Here is a 21,049-nt window from a genome sequence, read left to right as displayed (position 1 = left end):
TTTGAGCGCGGCGGCGGTGCAAGCAGCGCGCCTGAGCCGGCCGTGCTTCCTGCTCCCTGCTCCCTGCCACTCGACTGCCACCCCTCCCCACGCACCCGCACCCACCATGGCCAAGATCAAGAAGCGCGGCGAGGCCGGCGCGGCCAAGAACTACATCACGCGCAACCAGGCGCTCAAGAAGCTGCAGCTCACGCTCGCCGACTTCCGCCGCCTGTGCATCCTCAAGGGCATCCACCCGCGCGCGCCGCGCCACGCCAAGCGTGCCAACAAGGGCAGCACCGCGCCCGCCTCCTTCTACTACGCCAAGGACATTGCGTTCCTCGCGCACGAGCCCGTGCTGCAGACGCTGCGCGCGCACAAGGCCTTCGCCAAGAAGCTCAGCCGCGCCGTGGGCCGCCAGGAGTGGGGCCTGGCCAAGGGCCTGCAGGAGAGCCGGCCCGTGGCGCGCCTCGACCACATCATCCGCGAGCGCTACCCGACGTTCGACGACAGCCTGCGTGACCTCGACGACGCCCTCTCGCTGCTCACGCTCTTTGCCGCGCTGCCCGCCAGCGACCACGTCGCCGCGGCGCTCGTGGCCAAGTGCGCGCGCATCGTCGCCGAGTGGCAGCTGTACGTCGTGCGCGCCCAGGCGCTGCGCAAGGTCTTCCTCAGCATCAAGGGCGTCTACTTCCAGGCCGAGGTGCGCGGCCAGACGATCACCTGGCTCGTGCCGTATCTCTTCACGCAGCATGTGAGTCGCGTTGGATGTGCGCGGTGCTGTGCAGAGCTGGTGCAGATGCGCTGCTGTGCCGGTGCTGCGGTGCTTTACGAGAGACGCTGTGCAGTGGCATGCTGCTCCGTGTGGCTGCCGTGCAGACGCTGTGTCTCTATACGCGCCGCTGACACCCCACACAGGTGCCGCAAGACGTCGACTTCCGCATCATGAGCACCTTCATCGAGCTCTACCAGACGCTGCTCGGCTTCGTGCTCTTCCGCCTCTACACCGACCTCAACCTCGTCTACCCGCCGGCGCTCGAGGCCGCGAGCGACGACGCGGGCGCCGGCCCGCTGGGCGCGCTGCGCCTCGTCGAGCAGTCGCAGGCACCGGTCGGTCCCAGCACGGATGCCGGGTCGGTTGCGGCCGGCAAGAAGGTCAGCTCGCGCGAGGTCAAGAAGGCCATCAAGGCCATCGCGCAGCAGGACACGCCGGCTGAGGCTGATGATGCAGAGAGTGGCGAGGCTGCCGCACCGGCAGCCGACGATGCCGTGCGCGGCGACGAGTTCACCGAGGCGCCCTCCAAGGACGGCACCAGCGCCGGCCTCGTGTCGCTCGCAGCACTTGACGGCAGCGCCGGCTCCTCGAGCGCCGACCTCTTCTCGCCGTACTACTTCTACATCTCGCGCGAGTGCCCGCGCGGCGTCGTCGAGTTTGTGCTGCGCTCTTTCGGCGCGCCGGCGTCGCACGTCGGCTGGGACGCCGTGCTGGGTGCCGGCTCGGCATTCGATGCCTCCGACGAGCGCATCACGCACATGATCGTCGACCGGCCGCCTGTCGCCGGCGCGAGCAGCGGCGCGAGCAAGCTGGCGCGCGTGCAGCCGCAGTGGGTCGTTGACTCGGCCAACGCCGGCACCATCCTGCCGACGGGCCCGTACGCACCCGGCGCACAGCTGCCGCCGCACCTGAGTCCCTTTGTCGACGATGCCGCGATCAAGGCACGCGGTGGCTACGCCCCCCGCGAGGCGATCATCGCGGGTGCCGACGCCGAGGAGGCTGCCGCTGCGGACGAGGAGGCGGCAGAGAGCAGCGAAGAGGAGGCCGAGGCAGAGGAGGAGGAGGCCATGGATGCAGAGGTCGACGAGAACGCACGGCCAGCACTCGCGGCACTCCTGGCCGACCCGCTCGACGAGACCAGTGCCGGCCTCGAGGCGGCTGCCGAGCTCGAGGCCGAGGCTGCGGGCGGCGAGGACGAGCTTGCGGCACTGCACGCCGCACACGCCGCGGCGAGCAAGCGCGCCCGCAAGCTGGCCAAGGCCGCAGCAGACGCCGCGCCGGCCACGGCAGGCAAGCGGCCCAAGGCCAGCGCAGCACAGCAGGAGGAGGAGGAGGCGCGCAGCATGGCCAAGATGCTCATGAGCAACAAGCAGCGCAAGCTCTACACGAAGCTCAGCTACTCGCAGGGCAAGCGCAGCGAGGAGACGGCACGCCTCGAGCAGAAGCGCGCCCAGCTCGACCGCGACGAGCGGCGCGGTAAGAGCGGCGCCAAGGCTACCGAGGAGAAGCCGGCCGCTGCGGCGAAGAAGGCGCCGGCAAAGAAGCAGGCCAGCTCGACGGCCAAGGCGGCCAAGGGCAAGGCGGCGCGGAGTTGATGCCTAGCCTAGCCAGTCCCCTCTGTACTTCACCCCATCACGCGCTCTAGGTCATTTGTTCATTTTGCATTCTATTCATCACTCAATGTCGTGCGCGTCGCCGTGGAAGAACCGCAGGATGGCGCCGGCCACGACGACGCCGTCGTGCTCGAGGTGCGCCTTCTCCTCGGCCTCGGCCACCTCGAGCGCGTCGCTCTCGTTGATGCTGCCGGCCTTTTTGCGCAGCTCGATCTGCCGGCGCACCATCGTGTCGTCGAAGCCGAGGTGCCCCTGCGTGGAGAAGACGCGGTCGCGGATGTAGATGCCCTGGATGCTCGTGTGCGGCGACGAGGCCCAGACGTGCACGGTGGCGTCGGCGGGGAGCAGGCCGCCGCTGCTGCTCGGCGACGGCAGGCGCGTGACGCGGTCCTGGTGCATCTGGTGCAGCGCCAGCTCGTCGTCGTCGGTGCGGAAGAGCTGCTTGCCGACGCGCGTGAGCTGCATCGACGTGTGGCTCAGCTCCCACTTTTCGCCCGGGTGCTGCTCGACGGCGCCGCCCAGCAGGCGCGCCAGCAGCTGGTGGCCGAAGCAGACGCCGGCGAAGCGCATGTCGGGCCGCGTCTGCCACAGCTCGCGCAGCAGCGCCAGCAGCGCGCCGATCCACTCGTCGTCGCCGTGTGCGTCGTACATGCTCCCCGTGATGAGGATGGCGCGCACGTCGGCCGGCACCTCGTCGGCGCGCGGCACGCGGCCCGTGTGGCCCTGGCTGGCGTCGTCGACGACGAAGTGCATGTCCGTCTCGATGCCGAGCGCCGGCGCGTGTGCGTCGCCGGCGCGGGCGAAGAGCGAGTGGAAGATGTCGCCGAAGGAGCCGCGCTTGGCGGCCGTCTTGGGGTGCGGCTCGTCGGTCTCGAGCACGAGCATGCGGATGGTCTCTTTGGCGGTCATGATGGGCGTGTGGGTGTTGATGGCAGAGAAGGAAGGGCGCAGCTCGGTGCTTGCATCGATGAAGACGCCAGCGTGCCGCGCCACGCCCAAAGGAGAGTCAGGGTCGGGCGGCGTGTGGAGTGCCGCGCACGCCAAGCCCTCGCTGAGCAAGCCGCAGCGTCAGGCCGCACGGGGTCTCGCGGCCGCACCTGTCGCCGGCCGCTGGCCGCTCGGCGCCGCACTCGACACCGCAACACTTGCGGCTGTGCTGCCGGCGGCTCGAGCGCACGCCATCAGTAGCGAGTAGAGCAGAACAAACGCCGCACGCCGTGCGTCCAGCGCAGCGCATGCGGCACGCTTTTGGGGCGCGAGGCACGCCGTGATGATGTCACGGCCAAGCCGCCGTGCGCCGCAGCGCTCATGCGGCGCTAACGCGTGTCAAGCCACAGCCACGAGATCTGCAGATCCGCCGAGCCACCCGCAGCCGCTCTCAGCCGGCGTCCAGGCTGACGTTGCAAGCGCGAGCTGCGCCTGACAGCACCTTCTCACCACCTCGGCAGCGCATCTATGCATTCAGTCTAGCGGAAGAGGAAGAGCGCCCACGAGTGCGCCGGCACGGCATGCACGCCCTGCGCCTGCTGCCACTCGGCGGCGCTGAGCGTCGCGACGTGCGGCGTAAGCACGTCGGGCGCCTCAAACGTGTTCACCGCCGCCAGGTCGTCGCTCTGCATGCTGTGCACCTCGACGCTGGCGAACGTGTGGTCGTCGAGCAGCAGCGGCGCCTCCCACGCCGCCGTGGGGTGTCGGTTGAGCACGCTGACGTGCACGGCGCCCGTGGCCAGCGAGCGCACCGCCACGACGTCGACGTACGCCGGCCGCGACACATCGCGCACCCACGCGGGGAACGTCGGGCCCTCGTACACGTCGAGCGCGAGCGTGTGCTGCAGCAGCAGCGCGTGGCTCATGTGCTCGGCAAAGAGCGAGACGGGATAGTACGTCGCCTGGCGCAGCGTCGTCGTGCCGCTGGTGAGCAGCGGCGAGAGCACATTGACGCTCTGCGCCAGGCACGCAATCGGCACGCGGTCGGCGTTGCGCACCAGCACGTGCAGCCAGGCAATGGTGCCGAGCATGTCGGTGTAGTCGTAGCGCTGTTCGAGGCCGCGCTGCGGCGTCGCCTTGTGGTCGTCCCACACGTTCCACTCGTCGAAGCAGATGCCGATCGGCGCCTTGCCCGTGCCGCCGACGGCCTCGCGCAGGCCCTCCAGCGGCCGGTCGAAGTAGTGCTCGATGCGCGCCAGGTCGATGAGGCGCGCGCAGGTGCGGATGAACGCCTCGGCCGTCGCGGCGCCAAAGACGTTCTTCTCGTATGCGCCAAACGCGCCGCCGCCCAGCGGCTCGTTGGCCGCCTCGTCGGAGCGCACGTGCTTCTGGTGCGTCAGCATCGAGTAGTAGTGGATGCTGTGCATGTCGACGGCGCCCGTGAGGCCCTTGAGCACGGTCCAGTCCCACTCGGTGGCGCCCTCCTTGCCGCACGACACGAGCACGATGCTGGGGTCGACGAGCTTGAGTGCGTGCGCCCAGCGCTGCGCCGTGCGCGTGTACTCGTCGGCGTTCATGCGGCCGACCTGCCACTCGCCCCACATCTCGTTGCCCAGGCCCCAGAAGCGGATGGCGTGCGGCGCGTCGCGGCCGGTGTGCTTGCGCCGCAGGTTGGCCCAGTGCGTGTTGCCCGTGCCGTTGCAGTACTCGAGCCAGGCGAGTGCCTCGTCGAGCGTGCCCGTGCCCATGTTGAGGCACAGGTACGGCTCGACGCCGAGCAGACGGCAGTACTCGATGAACTCGTCTGTGCCGAAGAGGTTCGTCTCCGTCGAGTGCCACGCCAGCTCGATGCGCGTCGGGCGCTCGGAGAGCGGGCCGATGCCGTCTTGCCAGTGGTAGTTGCTCACGTAGTTGCCGCCGGGCCAGCGCAGCAGCGGGCGCTGGCGGCGCTCGGCGCCCGAGAGCGAGGCCCAGTCGGCGACCTTGACGCCCATCTCGCGCGCCAGCTCGTGCAGCACATCGATGCGCAGCGGCAGGCGGCCCGGCAGCGTCAGTGCCGAGTCGGCCGCCGGGTCGGCCTTCCACTCGAGCGGCGCCAGGAGCTCCTGTGGGCTCGGCTCGGCGGGGTCGTTGACGATGCCGCCGTAGATGCAGCGTCCGAGGTGCTCGAGGAAGCCCGAGTAGAGGCGCTTGGGCACGTACACGGCGCCGCTGGGCAGCGCGACCTTGTCTGATGCTGCTGCCTCGTCGTCCTGGAGGCTGCCGAGGCAGGGCCGCGCGGCCGACACGGCGGGCGCGCCCACGGCGATGCGCAGCGGCGCTTTGGAGAGCGACGTCGAGTGCTGGGCGCTCACCATGGCGGGCGCGGATGCTTGCTGGGGTGTGGTGGTGGTTGCCTGACGCGCCCTCGTCACTGCTGCGAAACTGCATTTGCGGCCCTGAGCAGCTTCCTGGCTCGGCTCGCGGCCGCACGGGCCAGTGTGCCGGCCGTGCGGCACGACGCAGGGACTGGACACGGCCGGCTCTGCATCCCGCGGCCCTTACCCCGCACTTTGCGTGGCCAGGGCGGCGACGGCGGAGCCGCAAGAGGACAAGGCAAGGGACGGAGAGATGCGTCTATCACGAAGCCCCTGCACGCTGTGATTCCCGACTGACGCTGCGATTCCCGACGGGCCCGTGTCCGCTCCGGCGGCGCACACGCTGCCGGCCGCCGGGCGCCGGCGCAGGCGGTGCGGTACCCGGCGGCATTCTCGCGGCGCATGGACGCAGCTCGGCAAAGTGCATCGCTGATCTCTGCCGCTTGCTGTGCTGTCTGCGGCTGCAGGGCAGGTGGCATGTGAAGCGGCATGCGGCTGCGACGTGCGACCACGCGGTGGGCGCGACAGACGCGAGTGCGGGGCGCAGCGCGGGCGGGATGGCGGCGCGCGGGCGGTGCGCGGCGCCGCGCCGCGCACTCCCGCCGCACGGCGCCCTCCTGCGCGCGGCTGCACGTGCTGCACCCCTGCAGCTCCGCCGCTTGCCAAGCGTCGTGCCTGCAGCAGCAGCTGTTATGCCGCGCGGGAAAGGCGCGCGTAGCGGCGGGAATCTGAGCGGACGGCGAAAGTCCCGCGGGCTGGCGAGCGTGAGCCTTGCGCCATTTGCGCCGCTGTGCTGCACTGCGCGACATAGGCGCGACGCGTGCATGTCGGCGCGAAATCAGCACGCGGCAGGAACGTGCAGCGATGCGGGGTAGACGGCGCCACGGACTCTGCGGCGGCACGATCGCAGCACTGCTCCGCCCTCATTTGCAGCAGCAGCACGCCGTGCAACGGCCGACGTGCAGTATCAGCATGCTGCGCTGCGGCCGCGGAGTGGCGCAGTGTGGGGTTCCCAGGCCACGCGACGCGGCGCGCCAGCTCCGCCGTCCGGCACTCGGCGCCTGCCGCTGCCGTGCGCCGTGGCCGTGGCCAGTGCCTCGCGTCAACAGCCAGCCGCAGGACAGCATGCAGGGCACGCCATGCCTGCACCCTGCGGCTGCCGCCATGCACGCTGCTCCCTCGAGCTGTCTGTCCGCAGCGCCGTCCCGTCGTGTCCTGCGTCCGGCGAGCCAGAGATGTGCGCTGCCCTAAGCGCGCCCGTTCCTGCGTCGCCCTTCACAAGCGCTCCTTCCAGAGGCAGCGGCAGCACACCCTATCCCGTGGCCTATATAGCCTGGCACTCGACAGCCTCGGACATCGCCTGTCCATAATCCTCCTCTCCCACTTCCTCCCCCCCTCTTCCGCCGCCATGGGTCTATCTCCGAAGGCATTTACCTTCGCCACGGGCTGCTTCGTTGCGCTCGGCTCCATCCTCTTCGGCTACGACCTCGGTGTCATCGCCGGTGTGCTCGTTGCCCAGGACTTCATCGACACGACGGGCAACCCCGACGCCACGTACATCGGCTTCATCGTGAGCGCGCTGCTCCTCGGCGCCTTCTGCGGCTGCATCCCCGCCGGCCTGCTCGCCGACCGCTTTGGCCGTCGCTGGGCCATCGTGGTGGGCTGTGTGATCTTTATGCTCGGTGGCATCCTGCAGGTGAGTCTGCCGCGGCGCCCCTGCGCCAGACGCGTCACTTCTGCGCCGGACGCGTCGCTCACTGCCTCTGCGTCCTCTAGACGGCCGCCATGAACCGCGAGATGATGATTGCAGGCCGCTTCTTTGCAGGGATGGCAATTGGAATGTTGTCCATGCTTGCGCCGCTCTACCAGTCCGAGATCGCCCACCCTTCGATTCGGGGCAGGCTCACGACGCTGCAGCAATTCTTCCTCGGCATCGGCGCTTTCATCGCCTCGTTTGTCGTCTACGGCATGCAGGTGCACCACGCCGGCACCGCCGCCCAGTGGCGCTTCCCGCTCGGCCTGCAGATGGCTCCATGTGTGCCGCTCGCCACGATGATCTTCCTCTTCCCCGAGTCGCCGCGCTGGCTCATGTCCGTCGGCAAGGAGGAGGAGTCCGTCGCTGCGCTCGCTCGCCTGCACGCCAACGGCGACACCAAGGACAATCTCGTGCTCGCCGAGGCCGCCGAGCTCAAGGCTGCGCTGGCACACGAGCGCGAGGTCGAGACGGGCTGGGCCTCGCTCTTCACCAACCGCAAGAACTTCCGCCGCATCCTCATGGGCATCACGCTGCAGTTCAGCGTGCAGATGACCGGCGTCTCTGTCTTCCAGTACTACGCTCCGGCCGTCTTCGCCAACCTCGGCTTCGGCGCCGAGCGCTCGCTTCTCTTCCAGAGCATCAGCAGCGTCGTCGCGCTGATCGCACAGTTCTCCTGCATTCTCCTCGTCGATCGCCTCGGACGTCGCCAGCCTCTCATCTGGGCCAACATCGCCATTGGCGTGACGTTCATCATCGGCACAGCGCTTCAGGCGCGCTACCCGGCATCGACTGGCAACATCGGAGCCGCCTACGCGTACATCGTCATGACGTGGCTCTTCAACTTCGCATTCAGCTGCGCCGTCGGCCCTATCAGCTGGGCTTATCCTGCAGAAATCTTCTCGACGTCCATCCGCGCCAAGGGAACGGCGGTCACCAGCATGGCGTGCTGGGTCGCCAACTTCATGATCGCCCAAGTCTCGCCGATCGCACTGGACAGCATCGGCTGGAGATATTATCTCGTCTTCGTCGTGTGTTCGTTCACCAACGCCCTCACGTTCTACCTCTTCTTCCCCGAGACGGCCGGCCGAACGCTCGAGGAGATGGAGCAGTACATCAACGAGTCGGGCTACCTCGTGCCGCTCCACAAGTCGCGCGGGCTGCGCAGCGCCACGGAGCGCGAGGAGGAGCTGCGCCGCGGCATCACGGCCGTCACCGGCGCCGACGAGGTGCTGCAGCAGGTGCAGCAGGTGCCTTCGGCCGGCGACAGCGACAAGTACAGCAACAACGACGAGAAGCTCGCGCAGAAGGTCTAGTCGCGTCGACGTCGCGCGCCTTCTCTCTCTCTCTCGTCACGCCTGTCACGCGCCCTCGATGTTTCTTTCTGGCCTCTCTCCCCTGCGTCGCGCGTCCTCTCACCGGTCGCTCACTGTCTCTGTATTCCCAATTGCTCGTTGGCTGTGAATTGAGAAATCGCACTCCCTACTCTGCTGCCTGTACTGTGACCGCGGCGTGGCTAGGCACCGCAGCGAGCCGAGCGCCCATCCGAGGCGGATACATTTTTCATCTCGAGCATCCGCAGTCTGATTATAGATTGTGCGGTGCGGTCTTGCAGAGGTCGAGTGGGCCGAGTATCCAGCAAGCGCAGCGAGAGTGAGAGCTGGGTGCACGCGCCGACGCGAAAGCATGCTACGCCGCGCGTCGCGTCCGAGTGCGGCAGGGGCCTGCTGCTCGCGTGCGCGTGCCGCGGCGATTGCGTTGCGCTGCAGAGCCTGCCACAGCACGTCAAACGACTTCACACGCGCGCAGCCATCAGATAGCACGAGATGTGGTTTTCGACAGAGACATATCAATTACCAAAGCATCACCGCGCCGCATACATGGCGCCGGGCCCGAAGACCAGAGTGCCTCCGAGCGGCCTGCTTCCTGCACCGCCTAGCACGTGTTGCAGCCGTTGACGTCGCGGGCCGCAAACGTCACCTTGTTGCTGCTGCCCGCATTGAGGTAGCCGCCGTCCGTGATGACGATGTCCTTGGGCAGGAAGCCGACGGAGAGGGAGCGCGAGTAGGCACCAGCCGTGCCCGGTGCGCTGAGGCGCGTCCACTTCGACGGGTCGCCAAGCGCGCGGTTGACGAAGAGATCTGTCGAGCTCATCGCCGAGACGACGATGGCGCCGTTGCTCGTTCCACTGGCGCTGCCGGCAGGCGTCCAGACGACGTACGGCGAGCTCGTGAATACGGCGCCATCCGTGGTGCGCAGCACACGGCCCGAGGCGCTGCCGAAGTTGAGCGGGTTGGAGCTGAGCTTGTAGTAGATTGCAAAGTTGGCCTCGGAGGCGCCGCCGTACTCGTACGTCATGATGTACTGGCCGTTGGGCAGCTTGGCAATCGTCGGCATGCCCGGACGTGCGCTGTACGGCGACACAGCGACGTCGTTGACGACGGAGCCCCAGTTGCGCAGGTCCGACGAGACTTGGTGCACAATCTTCTGCCCGTAGGCGCTGTCGCGCTGGTCCGAGTAGTACATGACGAGCTGGCCGTTGTACTCCATAAAGAACGGCTCCCAGACGGGCGTCTCGCCGTTGTCGGGGTAGGCGCGGCCGCCGCGGGCGACGGACGAGACGAAGGTCCAGGTGGCGCCGGCGTCCTTGGAGGCGTAGATGTCGAGCTTCGTCTGGCTCAGGTCGTCGGGGATCGAGTTGCCGGCGCAGAGCACGGTGCCCTTGGGCCACGAGCCGACGGCGTTCTTGAGCTGGTACAGCTCGGGCTGGTAGCGCAGGCCCCAGCCGTTGACCGTGTCGCGCACGGTGCTGAGCTGCGACCAGGTGTAGCCGTGGTCCGTCGAGCGGTAGATGGGGAACCACGGCGGCGAGCCGGCCGGCGAGTAGTTCTCCCACGTGGCGAGGATGGTGCCGATGCTGTCGTTGAGCATGACGTGGCGGGCGTAGAGGGAGCGCTCGCGCTGGTAGTTGGACGGCGGCGTGTAGATCGTCACGGGGCCAAAGTCGCGCTTCGAGACGCCGTTGCGGTCCGCCAGGCCGGCGACCGTCGGCGAGCCGAGGCAGGTGGCAGCCAGAAAGGCCAGCGCCACGAAGACGAAGGCGAGCGGAGAGCGGCTTGCGGCGAGCATGGCTGCTGAAGACCAAGGTGAGGATTTGCTGTGCCGCCTGACCTTTGGGCCTCGTCTCGAGCTCCTTTTATACGCAAGCGTGCCGGTCAGGACCTCTCGCACCCCAGCAGCAGGCCTAGCAGGCGCTTCGACGTGCACAGCAGCGATGCGGGGTGCCGTGCGAGGCACTGCACCATCCGGCGTGCAGGGCGAGCACTGCCGTCAGCATAGGCCCGTACCTGGCCGTCGCTAGCGGGAGTGTGCGTGTGATGCCGTGCCTGCGCTGCCGCCTGGTCCGGCTGAGCGCCGTGCCCGCAGCCGCCTCGACACTCACGGTTCGCATGCTGCCGGCTGTGCTGGACCCTCGTGCGGGGTAGCGCACGGCCTGCCGGCACGCATCAGGACGCGGATGCGTCCGATCCGAGATGTCTGCGGGATGGCGTGAGCTCCCTCACGCGCAACGGGAGACGCTGTGTCTCGACACGGCACCCAGCATCCAGCGGCAAAGCGGCCCTCTCCCACAGCTTGCAGCTCTAGTCTGCCCGCTGGCGTTGGGCCGCTGCATCTGCATGCTGCCCGCGGCCTTGCAGCGCAGCATCAGATGCCGCATCCGCCGCAGCTGCCTGTGCTCATGCACGCCGCATGTCCGGCCGTGCGTGACGGGACGCGGGCGCAGTATGCCGTGCTTGGCGTGCATGTCTGCTGCCATGCGGCCGCGGGGCCCCGCACGCACGCTATATGCTCAGGCGCCCTTGTCACAGCGCCCGCTCTCCTCACTGCCGTCGCACCGGCTCCGCCTGTGGAACGCACTTTGCGGAGATTGCCGCCGGCGCATCCTGCGGGCGCTGCGGCTCGGCAAGCTGTCGGCTCCCGGCGCCGGCGGTTGGCGCCTGGCGCCTGGCGGCCGGCATACGTCCTCGTGCTTGGCGCCTGTCGGCATGAGAGCGGCGTCCTCTCCTGCGCCCGTGCTGCGTGCTGATTGCCCTCTGCCCCGCGGCATTTCATGCATGCAGGCTGGCATTCTGACTCTGCCTCAGCGTCCGGTTCGACGTCGAACGCGGTATCGACCCTTGCGCTCTCCTTCGCGCCTGGCATTCTCCTCTGCACCGGCGCCTCTTGCCCGCTGACATCTCCGGACCCATCCGTTCCTTGCACCTGCGCAAATCTCTGGCCTCGATGCGCGGCCAGGGGCCGTGTGGCTGCTTGCGCAGCAGTCTGCCCCCACACGAAAACGTGCCCTCGCCTCACATGTGTTGGGCAGTGGCTGTGAATGCTCTGTGTTGGATGCCCACGTCTCATGCTCCCTCCTGCTCCTCGCCGCCCTGCTGGCGCGTCTGCATCTGCTCGGCCCACGCCCGCGCACGCGCCAGCACGCTCTGCTCGCCCTCGGCGCTGCCGTGCTTCTGCTCGAAGAGCAGCCAGCGGCGCAGCACCGACTTGGCCTTCTTGCTGCTCTGCCGCAGCGCGAGGATGCGCTCGAAGATATTCCTGCGCCAGGGGGTGTGAGCACTCGTTGGGGCAGAGCAATGCGGCCGTCACTCACCGCACGTTGGCCACCTCGCCGAGGCGCGCCTCCTGGTCGACGTACTGCAGCCAGATGTCGAGGCGCTTCGGGTGGCTGTCGACGAGGCCCTCGAACACGGTGCGCGCACGCTCCGTGTCGCCGAGCTTGTACTCGGAGAGCGCAATGGCAAGCACCGTCTTGACGTCTGTGCCGAGGTGTCAGCTGCCAGCAGGGTGCTCGTGCCCGGCTCAACTCACGCTTGCGCTTCTCGAGGCTCTGCATGCTGCGCGGCACGAGCTTGCGCGCGTCCTCGGCGCGGTCGTGGCGCAGGTAGAACTGCACCCAGCCGACCCAGACCTTGGACGAGTAGCCAAACTTCTTGGCCGTCTTGCGCCACAGCTCCTCGGCGGCGTCGAGCTTGTCCGCCTTCTCGAGGATGGCCAGCAGGCGCAGGTGCACCGTCTTGGAGTCGTTGGCCTGCGCGGCCTGCTTGAAGACGGTGTCGAGCGTCTCGGCCGTGCCGTAGGCGTTTTCGAGGTTGAGCAGCGCGATCCACACGTTCATGCGCTCCTGCTCCTCGCGGAAGGAGATGACCTTGAGCGCTCGGCGCGCCACCTCGCGCGCCTTGTCAATGTCCGAGAGCTGCAGCTGGAAGGACATGAACTGGATCCAGAGATACGACGAGTGCGGCGAGCCGAGCAGCAGCCGCTCAAAGTCGGCCGTCGACTCGGGCGCCTTGGTTGCCAGGTCTGCCGTCATGTCTTGCTGCGGCGCGGCGGCGGCCTTGGCCTTGCGCTTCTTGGACTTGCTGGCGCTGGCCTCCGCCGCCTCGTCGTCATCGGACTCGGAGTCAGAGCCGCTGGCGCCTGCGTCGGCTGCCTCGACTGCATCGGGTGCGGACCAGCTGAAGCCGCCCGAGAGCTCGAGAGCCGGTGCGACGGTCCGCGGCGCCTCGTCCTCGGACTCGTCCTCTGCGGCCGAGTCCGCGTCGGAGGCAGCCTCGCCGGCTGCCTCCTTAGACTCCTCGTCATCGTCCGACTCAACGTCCGACTCCTCCTCGAAGGGCGCGTCGGCCGCGAGCAGCCGAGCGAGCGACTCGTCTGCGCCCTCAAAGTCGTCGTCGTCGAGGCTCGCGTCGCTGCCCTCATCGTCGCTGTCATCGACCTGACCGTCGAAGTCCTCGCCGCTCTCGGCCTCCTCCTCGTTGCTGTCAGCTCCGTCTTCCGCCTCGCTGGCGTCGCCGTCTGCCATCTCCGCGTCCGAGTCTGCAAAGTCCTCGGCGTCAAAGTAGCTGGGCTTCAAGCCGAGGCCCAGACGCTTCTTCTCGCTGTTGACCTCGAGCACGATGGCGCGCACACGGTCGCCAATCGCAAACGCCTTGAGCGCGTCCGCAGACTTGTTGTCCGAGAGCTGTGCAGGAGTGTCAGCACCCCGGTGGGTCGCTGCAGCCTTTGCTACTCACCTGGCTCTTGTGCGCGAGGCCGCTGACATCCGAGCCCTCGATCTGGACGAACACGCCAAAGTCCGTGATGGCGCGGACGAAGCCCTTGACCTTCTGGCCCTTCTGCAGATCGCGCAGCCGCACAGCGCCGCCCTTTGCTGCCTGCTCGCCGGCCTCGGCCTTCTTCGCTGCTGAGCCCTTGCGGTCCTTGCTGGACACGCCAGGCTCCGAGCGGAGCGAGAACTCGACCTTGCTCTGCGCCGCCAGAACGCTGGAAGGGCACGTCAGCCACGGACAATGGCAGCACGACTGCGGCACTCACCTCATCACGGTGCCCTCGACGAGCTGTCCGACGCGGAAGCGCGGCTTCCAGTCCTTGACGTAGCTGTCGAAAAGCTCGGCGATCATGACGCGCGCAGTAACGCCGCGGCCGAGGTCGACGAACAGGCCCGAGTCGGCAATGGCCTTGACATAGCCGCGCCGCTTCTCCTTCGGTTGCAGATCGGCGGCGGACTCGACGACTGCGTCGCGAGGAGCTGCCGCGGTCTCGCCGCGAGCGGCAGCCAGCACAGACGGGCGCGTGCTGACGACGGCGCGCTTCTTCGTCGTGCCGCGGATGGAAAGAACGACCACATCGAGCGGCTTGCTGTCCTTGTCCTTCTCGACTGGCGGAAGGGGCTCCTCGGAGAACTCGTCTGCGCAGTCCGTCGCGTGCAGTCGTGCGCGCACGCCGCCCGGCAGCAGCACCGTGACTGCGTTGGGCTCGCGTCCGCTCTCAATGACCTTGCCGGCGGCGAGGTGTCCAGGCTGCAGCTCGGCGGCCTTGTTTGACCGCGGCTGGGCACTGGAGTTGCCGAGAATCACCAGACCCTTGTCCTTGTTCTTGTCGATGACCGTCAGGCCGGTGAGGACCTCGCCTTCCTCCAGCTCGGCGCGCACCTCCTCGACGCTCTTGCCGCGCTCCTCGGCGAGCGCCGCGAGGCTGAGAAGGGCGCGGGCGCGCGATGGCAGCAGCTCCAGCACGACGACATCGGCGTGCACAGCAGCTGTGCGTGCGTCCACTTTCTGGCCCAGCGTCACAGCGTCGACGTCCAGACGGGCAAGGTACGAGGGTGCCGCTTGCCGGATGGATGCCGTGATGCGAGCCGAGGCATAGTCGACGTGCGTGAGGCGCACACGCACCACCTTGCCCTCGAAGTACGCAGACCTCAGCTGCAGCGGCTGTGCGCCGGGTGCAGCCTCGGTCGCCTCGACTGCCGGCACCAGGGCGCGCAGGCCGCCAAAGAGATCGACGAGCAGGGCGTTGGGCTTGCCGGGCGTCGGCTCGATGAAGCGGCTCACAGTGCCCTGCGTGACGACGCCGGGACGCGCATCCTGCAGCGCTGCGACGATCGGCAGGTCAGAGCCGACGAGGCTCTTCTTGAGCGTGCAGCTGATGCGGTTCTTCAGCGGGTCGACGGCCAGCACGCGCGCCTTGACGGTGGCGCCGACCTTGTACTTCTTCTCGGGCTTGCGCAGCGGCACGTCGGCAAAGTGCAGCGGGAACACAACGCCGTGCACGCTGCCGCCCAGGTCGAGGAAGATCGCGTTGCCGTTCGGGCCCAGGCGTGCGACAGTGCCACGGACGATGCTGCCGACCTGCACCTCGGAGACGCGCATGAAGGCCCGTTTCAGCACGCTGGGCTGCAGCGAGACGAGCACGCGCCCGTCCGTCGGTGCGTGGCCAGTCACACGCGCTGGGTGGACCGAGCCCTCCTTCCACGTGCCAGACGACGCAGAGAGCGCGACGATGTGCTCGTCTGCGACGTGGCTGATGTGACAGAAGACCTGCGGCGACACCTCGTCGTCTGCGTCCTCGATCTCGCAGGCCAGGCCCCAGTCCTTGTCGGCGCGCACCACGCGCACAGAGAGCTTGGTGCCGATGGGATAGTGCGACAGGCCCGGCGGCGGCGAGAGCTTCAGCGCGTGTGGAGCTGCGCTGAGCGCCAGCTTCCGGCCGCCTTGCTTCTCGGCAGTGACCTCGAGCGGGTCGGCGCCAGCAGCGTGCGGCCCGAGGTCCCAGAGCACGCGTGCCTTGACCTTCTGGCCCTCCTTGTACACGTCCGCTGCCGTCTTGCCGTGCGGCAGCGGCAGGTGAGTCGGGTCAATGGAGGCATCGAAGAAGCCCCACAGCTTTGCCGAGAGGCCCGAGGCGCTGGCGTTGGTGATGAGCGCCGTAACGTAGGTGCCGGGCAGCAGGCCATTCAGCGTCGGCGCGTGCGTCGGGCCGAGCCGCGCCGAGAGCACAGCAGCCGGCTGCAGCGAGGCAGTGAATGCCCGCGAGCCAGAGACGTGCGCCGTGACTGCAGCCGGCAGCACGGCGCCGACCTGCACGTCGCTGGGCGCGGCATCGAGCGGCGCAAAGCCAGAGATGCCGATGCCCGCGTCGAGTGTCCAGCCGTGGTCCTCGCGGCTCTTGACAGTGACGGGCAGCACGGCGCCAGGGATGAGGTCGGCGGACTCGATGCCCTCGTTGAGCAGTGCCGGGTCCAGCGAGAGCTCCACGCGCCCGGCCTCGCGCACGTACTCCTGGCCCTCGCGGCCCAGGCCCTTGTTGCCGGCGTTCTTGACGCTGACGACGGAGGCACGCACCCAGTCGCCCACCTTGTACAGATCCCGCAGCTCCGGCACGTCGCCAGCCGTCTTCATCTCCTCGTCCTCGTCGTCCGACGACTCGGCCTCGGACTCCGAGTCGCTGGCGTTGGCAGCGGCGTCTAACCGCTCCGTCAGCACCGACGAGATGCTCGTGAGCGGCACGTGGCCCAGTAGCTGGTTCGGCAGGCTCAGCACGAGCGCAAGCGGGTGCACGGCGAGGACGGAGCAGAGCAGGCGCGAGCCGGGCGCCAGGCGCTGTGGGAACGAGTGAGTGAAGGTCCAGCACGGCGGCACGGCAGCACGGCTCACCTTGTAGTTGAGGTGCTCGACGCGCGTGTGGTCGAGCTCGCCCTGGCCAGCACGCTCCACGCCCATCGCCGTCTTCTTCTTCTTGGCATTCTTCATCTCGCGCCAGTCCTTGCGCTTCTTCTCCTTCTGCGCCGCCACATCGTCGCCGCCCGAGGCGCCGGCGGCAGCACCCTTGCCCTTCTTGCGCGCTGCGCCGTCGGTGAAGAGATCCTTGCCCGCCGCCGCCGAGGCACGCTCGGCGCGGCCCTCGCGCAGCGCCTGGGCGTGCTCGAGCGGCGTGAGGCCGGAGCCGCCGCCGCGCGGAAAGTCGGCCTCGACGGCCGGCGGCAGCACGGCGGCGACCTTGGAGGACGAGGCGGCGGCGGCGTCCTTGCGCGGCCGCTTGCTCTCGTCCTTGGTGCGTGGTTTTGACGAGGCGGCCGCGTCGGCGCTCTCGCGAGTGCGCTTGAGGCCCGGCATGATGTGTGAGAGGGGCGTGGTGGTGGCTCGGCGTCACGCACGCCGCCATCTTCCAGCATGCAGCCTTGGCTCCAGATTTCAGGGCACTTTTTGGCCGCACGCACGTGACGCGGCCCCGGCATTCGGGCCAGGCGCCGTGCTCCCACGCTGTCCAAGCTCATCCCCCTCTCTGGCCGCTCTCGGCTGGCTCGCTGTGGATCTCTCACAGCTCCTCGGCCGGCAGCCTCGCAGTCCACAGACGGCCAGGTCGTAGGCGTCTCGGCTCCTTTGCGCGCGTATCTGGGCGCCAGCCTGTTTGCTGTGCAGCTGCCGCGCTCTGCCACTCAGCCGCCTTGCGCTCTCCCGCAGGGCGCTCACTTGACAGCGTTTCAGTCATGCATTCGCTCAGTCGAACGGCACACGCCGCACAGCACCTCCCGGCACGCTTGCACCCGGCACCGCCACGTCGCGTGAGCCAGCAGCACGCCGCCGCTCCTCCTCGGCGGCAGCAAAGACCGAGGGGATGGGGATGCCGCAGCAGTCGCCCCAGCCCGCCGCCTGGCCCTCTCCCGTGCCGTGCTTGGCGGCATGCGGATGCACGTGGCCGTGTGCATCCTCCTCTCCGGCCTGTTCGTCTTCTGCCTCGCCAGCGGCCGGCGGTGGGAAGGCGAGCAGCGAGCCAAAGAAGATGTGCTGCGCGATGGGCAGCTTGAGCAGCACCTCGGCGCGGTACATCTTCAGCATGCCCTCGTTGACCTTGCGCCAGGCGCGCACGCCGCTGATGTCGTCGAGCATCGGCGAGTGCCAGCGCAGCGACGCCGTCTTGATCTGTGCGGGCCGTGTCAGCGCTGCCTAGCTGCAAGAGCGTATCTTCTGCGACGCACGCTGTTGATGAAGCGGATGCAGGCCAGGTACATGTAGTCGGGCGCAAACTCCTCGACGATCTCGGCGTCGTGGATGCACTTGGGGCGCAGGTGCTTGTGGTCTGCCGCAGATGTCAGCCCAGATGCAGCACCCGCGCGCGACCACACGCACCCTTCAGCTGCGCACTGCCCCAAAGGAACGGCAGAAAGTGATAGTCGTCGAGGCCCCACACACCGTGCGAGCCAGCCGGCTCGAGCCAGTACGTGCTCTGGATCAGGCGCATCACCTCGACGTAGCGCCAAAAGACCCGCAGCACGACGGCTGGCGCGTCGCGCTCGAGCGAAAGGATGCCGAGCTTCGTCAGGCAGAAGCTGTGGGTTGCATGTCAGCAGGCAGCCGGCCATCACGAGGCACTTCGCACGCACAGCCACGTCGCAAAGTTGAGCTCCATGCCGCTGCCATAGTCGATGCGCGTGGCGTTGCCCCAGCTCTCGCAGAAGTACACGCCAATCTCCTCCACGGCCGCCGTCGGCAGGTCGGGGATGAGCGCATGCAGCGTGCCGCTGGCCTCGCCAAGCTTGGAGTGCAGCGTGCGGAAGGCCGGGTTGCCGAAGCGTGACGACGACGAGCTGTCGGCGGGCGTGGCCAGCACGAGCTCGCGGACTCGGTCGAGAATGAGAAGCAGCGCCTCGACGGCCTAGGCAAGGGCGTCAGCACGGGCTCTCCAGGTGTCTGGTGTGTAGGGCCATGCCTGAGGGGGGCAGTAACCGCTGCACGCCCTAGTCCACCAGGCGACAGTCCGAGCCATCGCTGCGCCTACGTCCTGTTGCGACTGCGCCTCTCGGGCCCTTCGCCGCCTCTACACACCGCGCCGCGCTGTCCCAGCGGCCCTCGCACGCCATCTGGATACCGCACGCACCTTGCTCGTCTCGACGTCGTCGCGCAGCGAGCGCCCCACGACTGCCTCGTTGCACGCGGTGATCCACGCCAGCAGCTCGCGGCAGGCGTCGCTGTGCTCCCAGCGCTGCAGCTGCTTTGGCGAGACGATGCGCTTCCTGGCGGGCACAAAGCGCGCCGGCACCGTCTCTGCCGGCGCCGCGGGTGCCGGCGGCGGCGAGGCGGGCGGCGTGACGGTGCGTGTGGCGAGGGGCTGCGTGCGCGGGTCGGGCGCCGAGGGAGCGGAGCGCGGCGCACGCAGCTTGGCGGCGAGGGCGTCGAGCGCGGCGCGCGGCTGCTCGGCGGCAGACGCAGCGGCGGCCGCGAGCACGGGTGCGGGCGGCAGCTGTGAGGTGCTCATGCTGCTGATCGGAGATGGTGGTGTGCGGCAAGAGGCGGCGCCCTCGCCGATGTCGCTCTGGCTCTGCCAGTGCGCTGCCCGCAGCGCCGCTCGGGTCCTCGTGTTCCCACGCGCGCGGCCTCCCAGCCGAACGAGTAGCCCTGCTGCAAGACACCGGAGAGCAGGCCACGCGCCTCGACTGGCACATTTTCAAGCGCCATAGGACTGGCGCGCATGCTCTCGCAGCTCAGGGCGAGACCGCTCCACCCGCGCCCCACGAAGGCCAGTCAGGGTTGCGTGCACGGTTCACAGGCAGTGTCAGACACGATGGCCACGTCGCCGCAGCGAGCCAGACTGAGCGCAACGCCCTCAAAGTGGCGGCATACTCTGCCGCCGCCAGGCCGCAGACCTTGCACCTCTACGCAGGCAGGTGCAGCACACATTCCGCCAGAGGCAGAGCCTGAATGGTCCCCGAGGTGTCATGTATTGCTGTGTTGAGCTGCGGCAGCTGCTGCTGCCGCTGCCTCTGCCCGCTTCTGAGCACCTCGCGCCCGCAGCGCCGCCAGGCCTGTCAGCTTCGGCGCAGCCTCAGGGGGCGGTGGCTGCGGTATTGGCTGCGGGTCCGCTGTATGTGCATGCTTGTCCTCGTGCGGCGCTGCATGCTCGTGCGCATGGGCATGCGGCACGCCCTTGCGCGCCAGGCTGCTGCCCGCCTCCTCGATGTCGTCGCCCGTCGGGGCGGGCTTGGTGCGGCGCTCACCGACGCCGCCGCCAACGTCGAGGTGCAGCAGGCCGATGCCTATGCCCCGCCGCCGTGCGCGGTAGCCCAGTTCGGGCGGCGCACTGCACACGAGCCGACCCGGCGGTGCGCGCTGCACGGCGCAGCGAAGCGCACCGCTGTACGCGGGGAACGCCTCGGCTAGCGGCGAGGCAAAGACGGAGAGGCAGAGCCCCGAGTCAGAGAGACTTAACAGCCGAGAAAGCGCAGGAGGCGTGCACTGTGCCAGCCAGTGCGGCGAAAGGAGCAGTGTGAGGCTTGATGAAGCGTGCAGCGCCGCGCGCAGGCTCAGCAGCCGCCGGAAGAGGGCACGGCTGTCGAGTGCGGCGCCTGCGTGAAGCAGCACAGCGTGCACAGGACCGCTGAGGCGGCGTCAGTGTGAATTCGGCCACTGCGCTGAGGTAGCACTCACTCCTTCTGCACCTCACGCAGCACACGCACGGCGTCCACCTCGCTGCTGCCCTCTCCCAGTGCTGCACAACGCAGCGCGCCCTGCGCCTCGAGCTGCTGCGCACGCTCTACACCGAGCGTGCGTGCGAGATCGAGCAGAGCCTCGCCGCCGCTGCCTGCACTCGGCACGCCGCGGGCCGCGAGCTGCGGCACGAGATGCGCATAGCGCGCCGCACTGCCCAGGCTGCTCTCGTCGCTGGCGGCCTTGGCGAGCGCCGCGGCTGGCGTCGTAGAGCCAGAAGCGACTGGAGTAGACGCGGTTGAGCTGCTGCCACTCGCGGCCGGTGCCGGTGCCGGTATCCGTGCTGCCCACGAGCGCGCCTCGGCGATCTGCGGCGCCACGACGAGGACGCGCTCAGCATCCGCCAGGGCCCGTCCGGCGCCGAGCAGCGCCAGCGAGGAGGCGTGCGCGGCGGCGGTGTGAGCAGCGGGCAGCTCGTGCGCCTCGAGTGGGCGCGCGTGGCCGAGATGCGGCGCCGGCAGCAGCAGGCGCACGGGGCCGCCCTGCGGCAGCAGAGCGTCGAGGATGGCGTGGCCCGAGGGGAAGGAGCTGCGTGGCGGCGCTGAGGCCGCGGCGGCGCCGCCGTCCGCTGCGGCTGTGGCTGGCACCGACGCTGCGGCTGCCGCACGCGCCGCAGCGGCCGCGGGCAGGCGGCGCTTGAAGGCCGAGGGCATCGAGGCGGGATCTAGGATGGAGGAGCAGCGGGAAGCGCCGAGTACAAAACTGGCGCGTGGGAAAGCGCCGCGCCGCTGTAGTCGCTGGTCCGTGCAGCGCTGCGTTTGTATTGCGCGGCGTGCGCCGAATACAACTGGCGGCACGCGACTCGCCTCCACTCCTGCCTC

At 68.8% G+C, this 21,049-nt stretch overlaps 8 protein-coding genes across 8 annotated transcripts; 2 read left to right on the top strand and 6 right to left on the bottom strand.

Moving 5' to 3' along the window:
- Positions 1–106: 106 nt before the first annotated feature.
- Positions 107–2,349, top strand: FA09DRAFT_335464 (hypothetical protein; the record flags this gene model as incomplete). Its single annotated transcript, XM_025743769.1, has 2 exons — positions 107–733; positions 898–2,349. The coding sequence occupies 2 exons, from the start codon at positions 107–109 to the stop codon at positions 2,347–2,349; spliced, it is 2,079 nt and encodes a 692-aa protein (XP_025595270.1).
- Positions 2,350–2,405: 56 nt separating this feature from the next.
- FA09DRAFT_332412 (class I glutamine amidotransferase-like protein) lies at positions 2,406–3,552 on the bottom strand. The gene has a single exon (XM_025743445.1). It carries the CDS (start codon positions 3,274–3,276, stop codon positions 2,428–2,430), a length of 849 nt encoding a protein of 282 aa, XP_025595269.1. The 5' UTR covers positions 3,277–3,552; the 3' UTR covers positions 2,406–2,427.
- Positions 3,553–3,833: 281 nt separating this feature from the next.
- On the bottom strand, positions 3,834–5,831 carry FA09DRAFT_323087 (glycoside hydrolase; the record flags this gene model as incomplete). Its single annotated transcript, XM_025741074.1, has 2 exons — positions 5,277–5,831; positions 3,834–5,234 (listed from the first exon to the last, which is right to left on the bottom strand). Exons 1-2 carry the CDS (start codon positions 5,649–5,651, stop codon positions 3,834–3,836), a joined length of 1,776 nt encoding a protein of 591 aa, XP_025595268.1. The 5' UTR covers positions 5,652–5,831.
- A 1,228-nt stretch (positions 5,832–7,059) lies between these two features.
- On the top strand, positions 7,060–8,720 carry FA09DRAFT_353262 (general substrate transporter; the record flags this gene model as incomplete). The annotated part of the gene is made up of 2 exons (XM_025744835.1): positions 7,060–7,347; positions 7,428–8,720. The coding sequence occupies 2 exons, from the start codon at positions 7,060–7,062 to the stop codon at positions 8,718–8,720; spliced, it is 1,581 nt and encodes a 526-aa protein (XP_025595267.1).
- A 619-nt stretch (positions 8,721–9,339) lies between these two features.
- Positions 9,340–10,533, bottom strand: FA09DRAFT_341460 (glycoside hydrolase family 93 protein; the record flags this gene model as incomplete). Its single annotated transcript, XM_025744452.1, has 1 exon — positions 9,340–10,533. One exon carries the CDS (start codon positions 10,531–10,533, stop codon positions 9,340–9,342), a length of 1,194 nt encoding a protein of 397 aa, XP_025595266.1.
- Positions 10,534–11,766: 1,233 nt separating this feature from the next.
- On the bottom strand, positions 11,767–16,881 carry FA09DRAFT_332411 (nucleic acid-binding protein). The gene is made up of 6 exons (XM_025743444.1): positions 16,401–16,881; positions 13,780–16,346; positions 13,479–13,728; positions 12,274–13,426; positions 12,056–12,221; positions 11,767–12,000 (listed from the first exon to the last, which is right to left on the bottom strand). Exons 1-6 carry the CDS (start codon positions 16,857–16,859, stop codon positions 11,808–11,810), a joined length of 4,788 nt encoding a protein of 1,595 aa, XP_025595265.1. The 5' UTR covers positions 16,860–16,881; the 3' UTR covers positions 11,767–11,807.
- A 337-nt stretch (positions 16,882–17,218) lies between these two features.
- Positions 17,219–18,999, bottom strand: FA09DRAFT_323081 (Phosphotyrosyl phosphatase activator; the record flags this gene model as incomplete). Its single annotated transcript, XM_025741073.1, has 5 exons — positions 17,219–17,666; positions 17,723–17,823; positions 17,874–18,073; positions 18,128–18,399; positions 18,622–18,999. 5 exons carry the CDS (start codon positions 18,997–18,999, stop codon positions 17,244–17,246), a joined length of 1,374 nt encoding a protein of 457 aa, XP_025595264.1. The 3' UTR covers positions 17,219–17,243.
- Positions 19,000–19,090: 91 nt separating this feature from the next.
- FA09DRAFT_363161 (hypothetical protein) lies at positions 19,091–20,881 on the bottom strand (the record flags this gene model as incomplete). Its single annotated transcript, XM_025745558.1, has 2 exons — positions 19,091–20,118; positions 20,169–20,881. 2 exons carry the CDS (start codon positions 20,879–20,881, stop codon positions 19,458–19,460), a joined length of 1,374 nt encoding a protein of 457 aa, XP_025595263.1. The 3' UTR covers positions 19,091–19,457.
- Between the last annotated feature and the right edge of the window lie 168 nt (positions 20,882–21,049).

This window comes from Tilletiopsis washingtonensis, assembly GCF_003144115.1.
Source record: "Tilletiopsis washingtonensis strain MCA 4186 unplaced genomic scaffold FA09scaffold_25, whole genome shotgun sequence".
NCBI classification, from domain to species: domain Eukaryota; kingdom Fungi; phylum Basidiomycota; class Exobasidiomycetes; order Entylomatales; genus Tilletiopsis; species Tilletiopsis washingtonensis.
The sequence above is the reverse complement of the archived record's forward strand: the minus strand, read 5'-3'. Positions and strand labels throughout refer to the sequence as shown.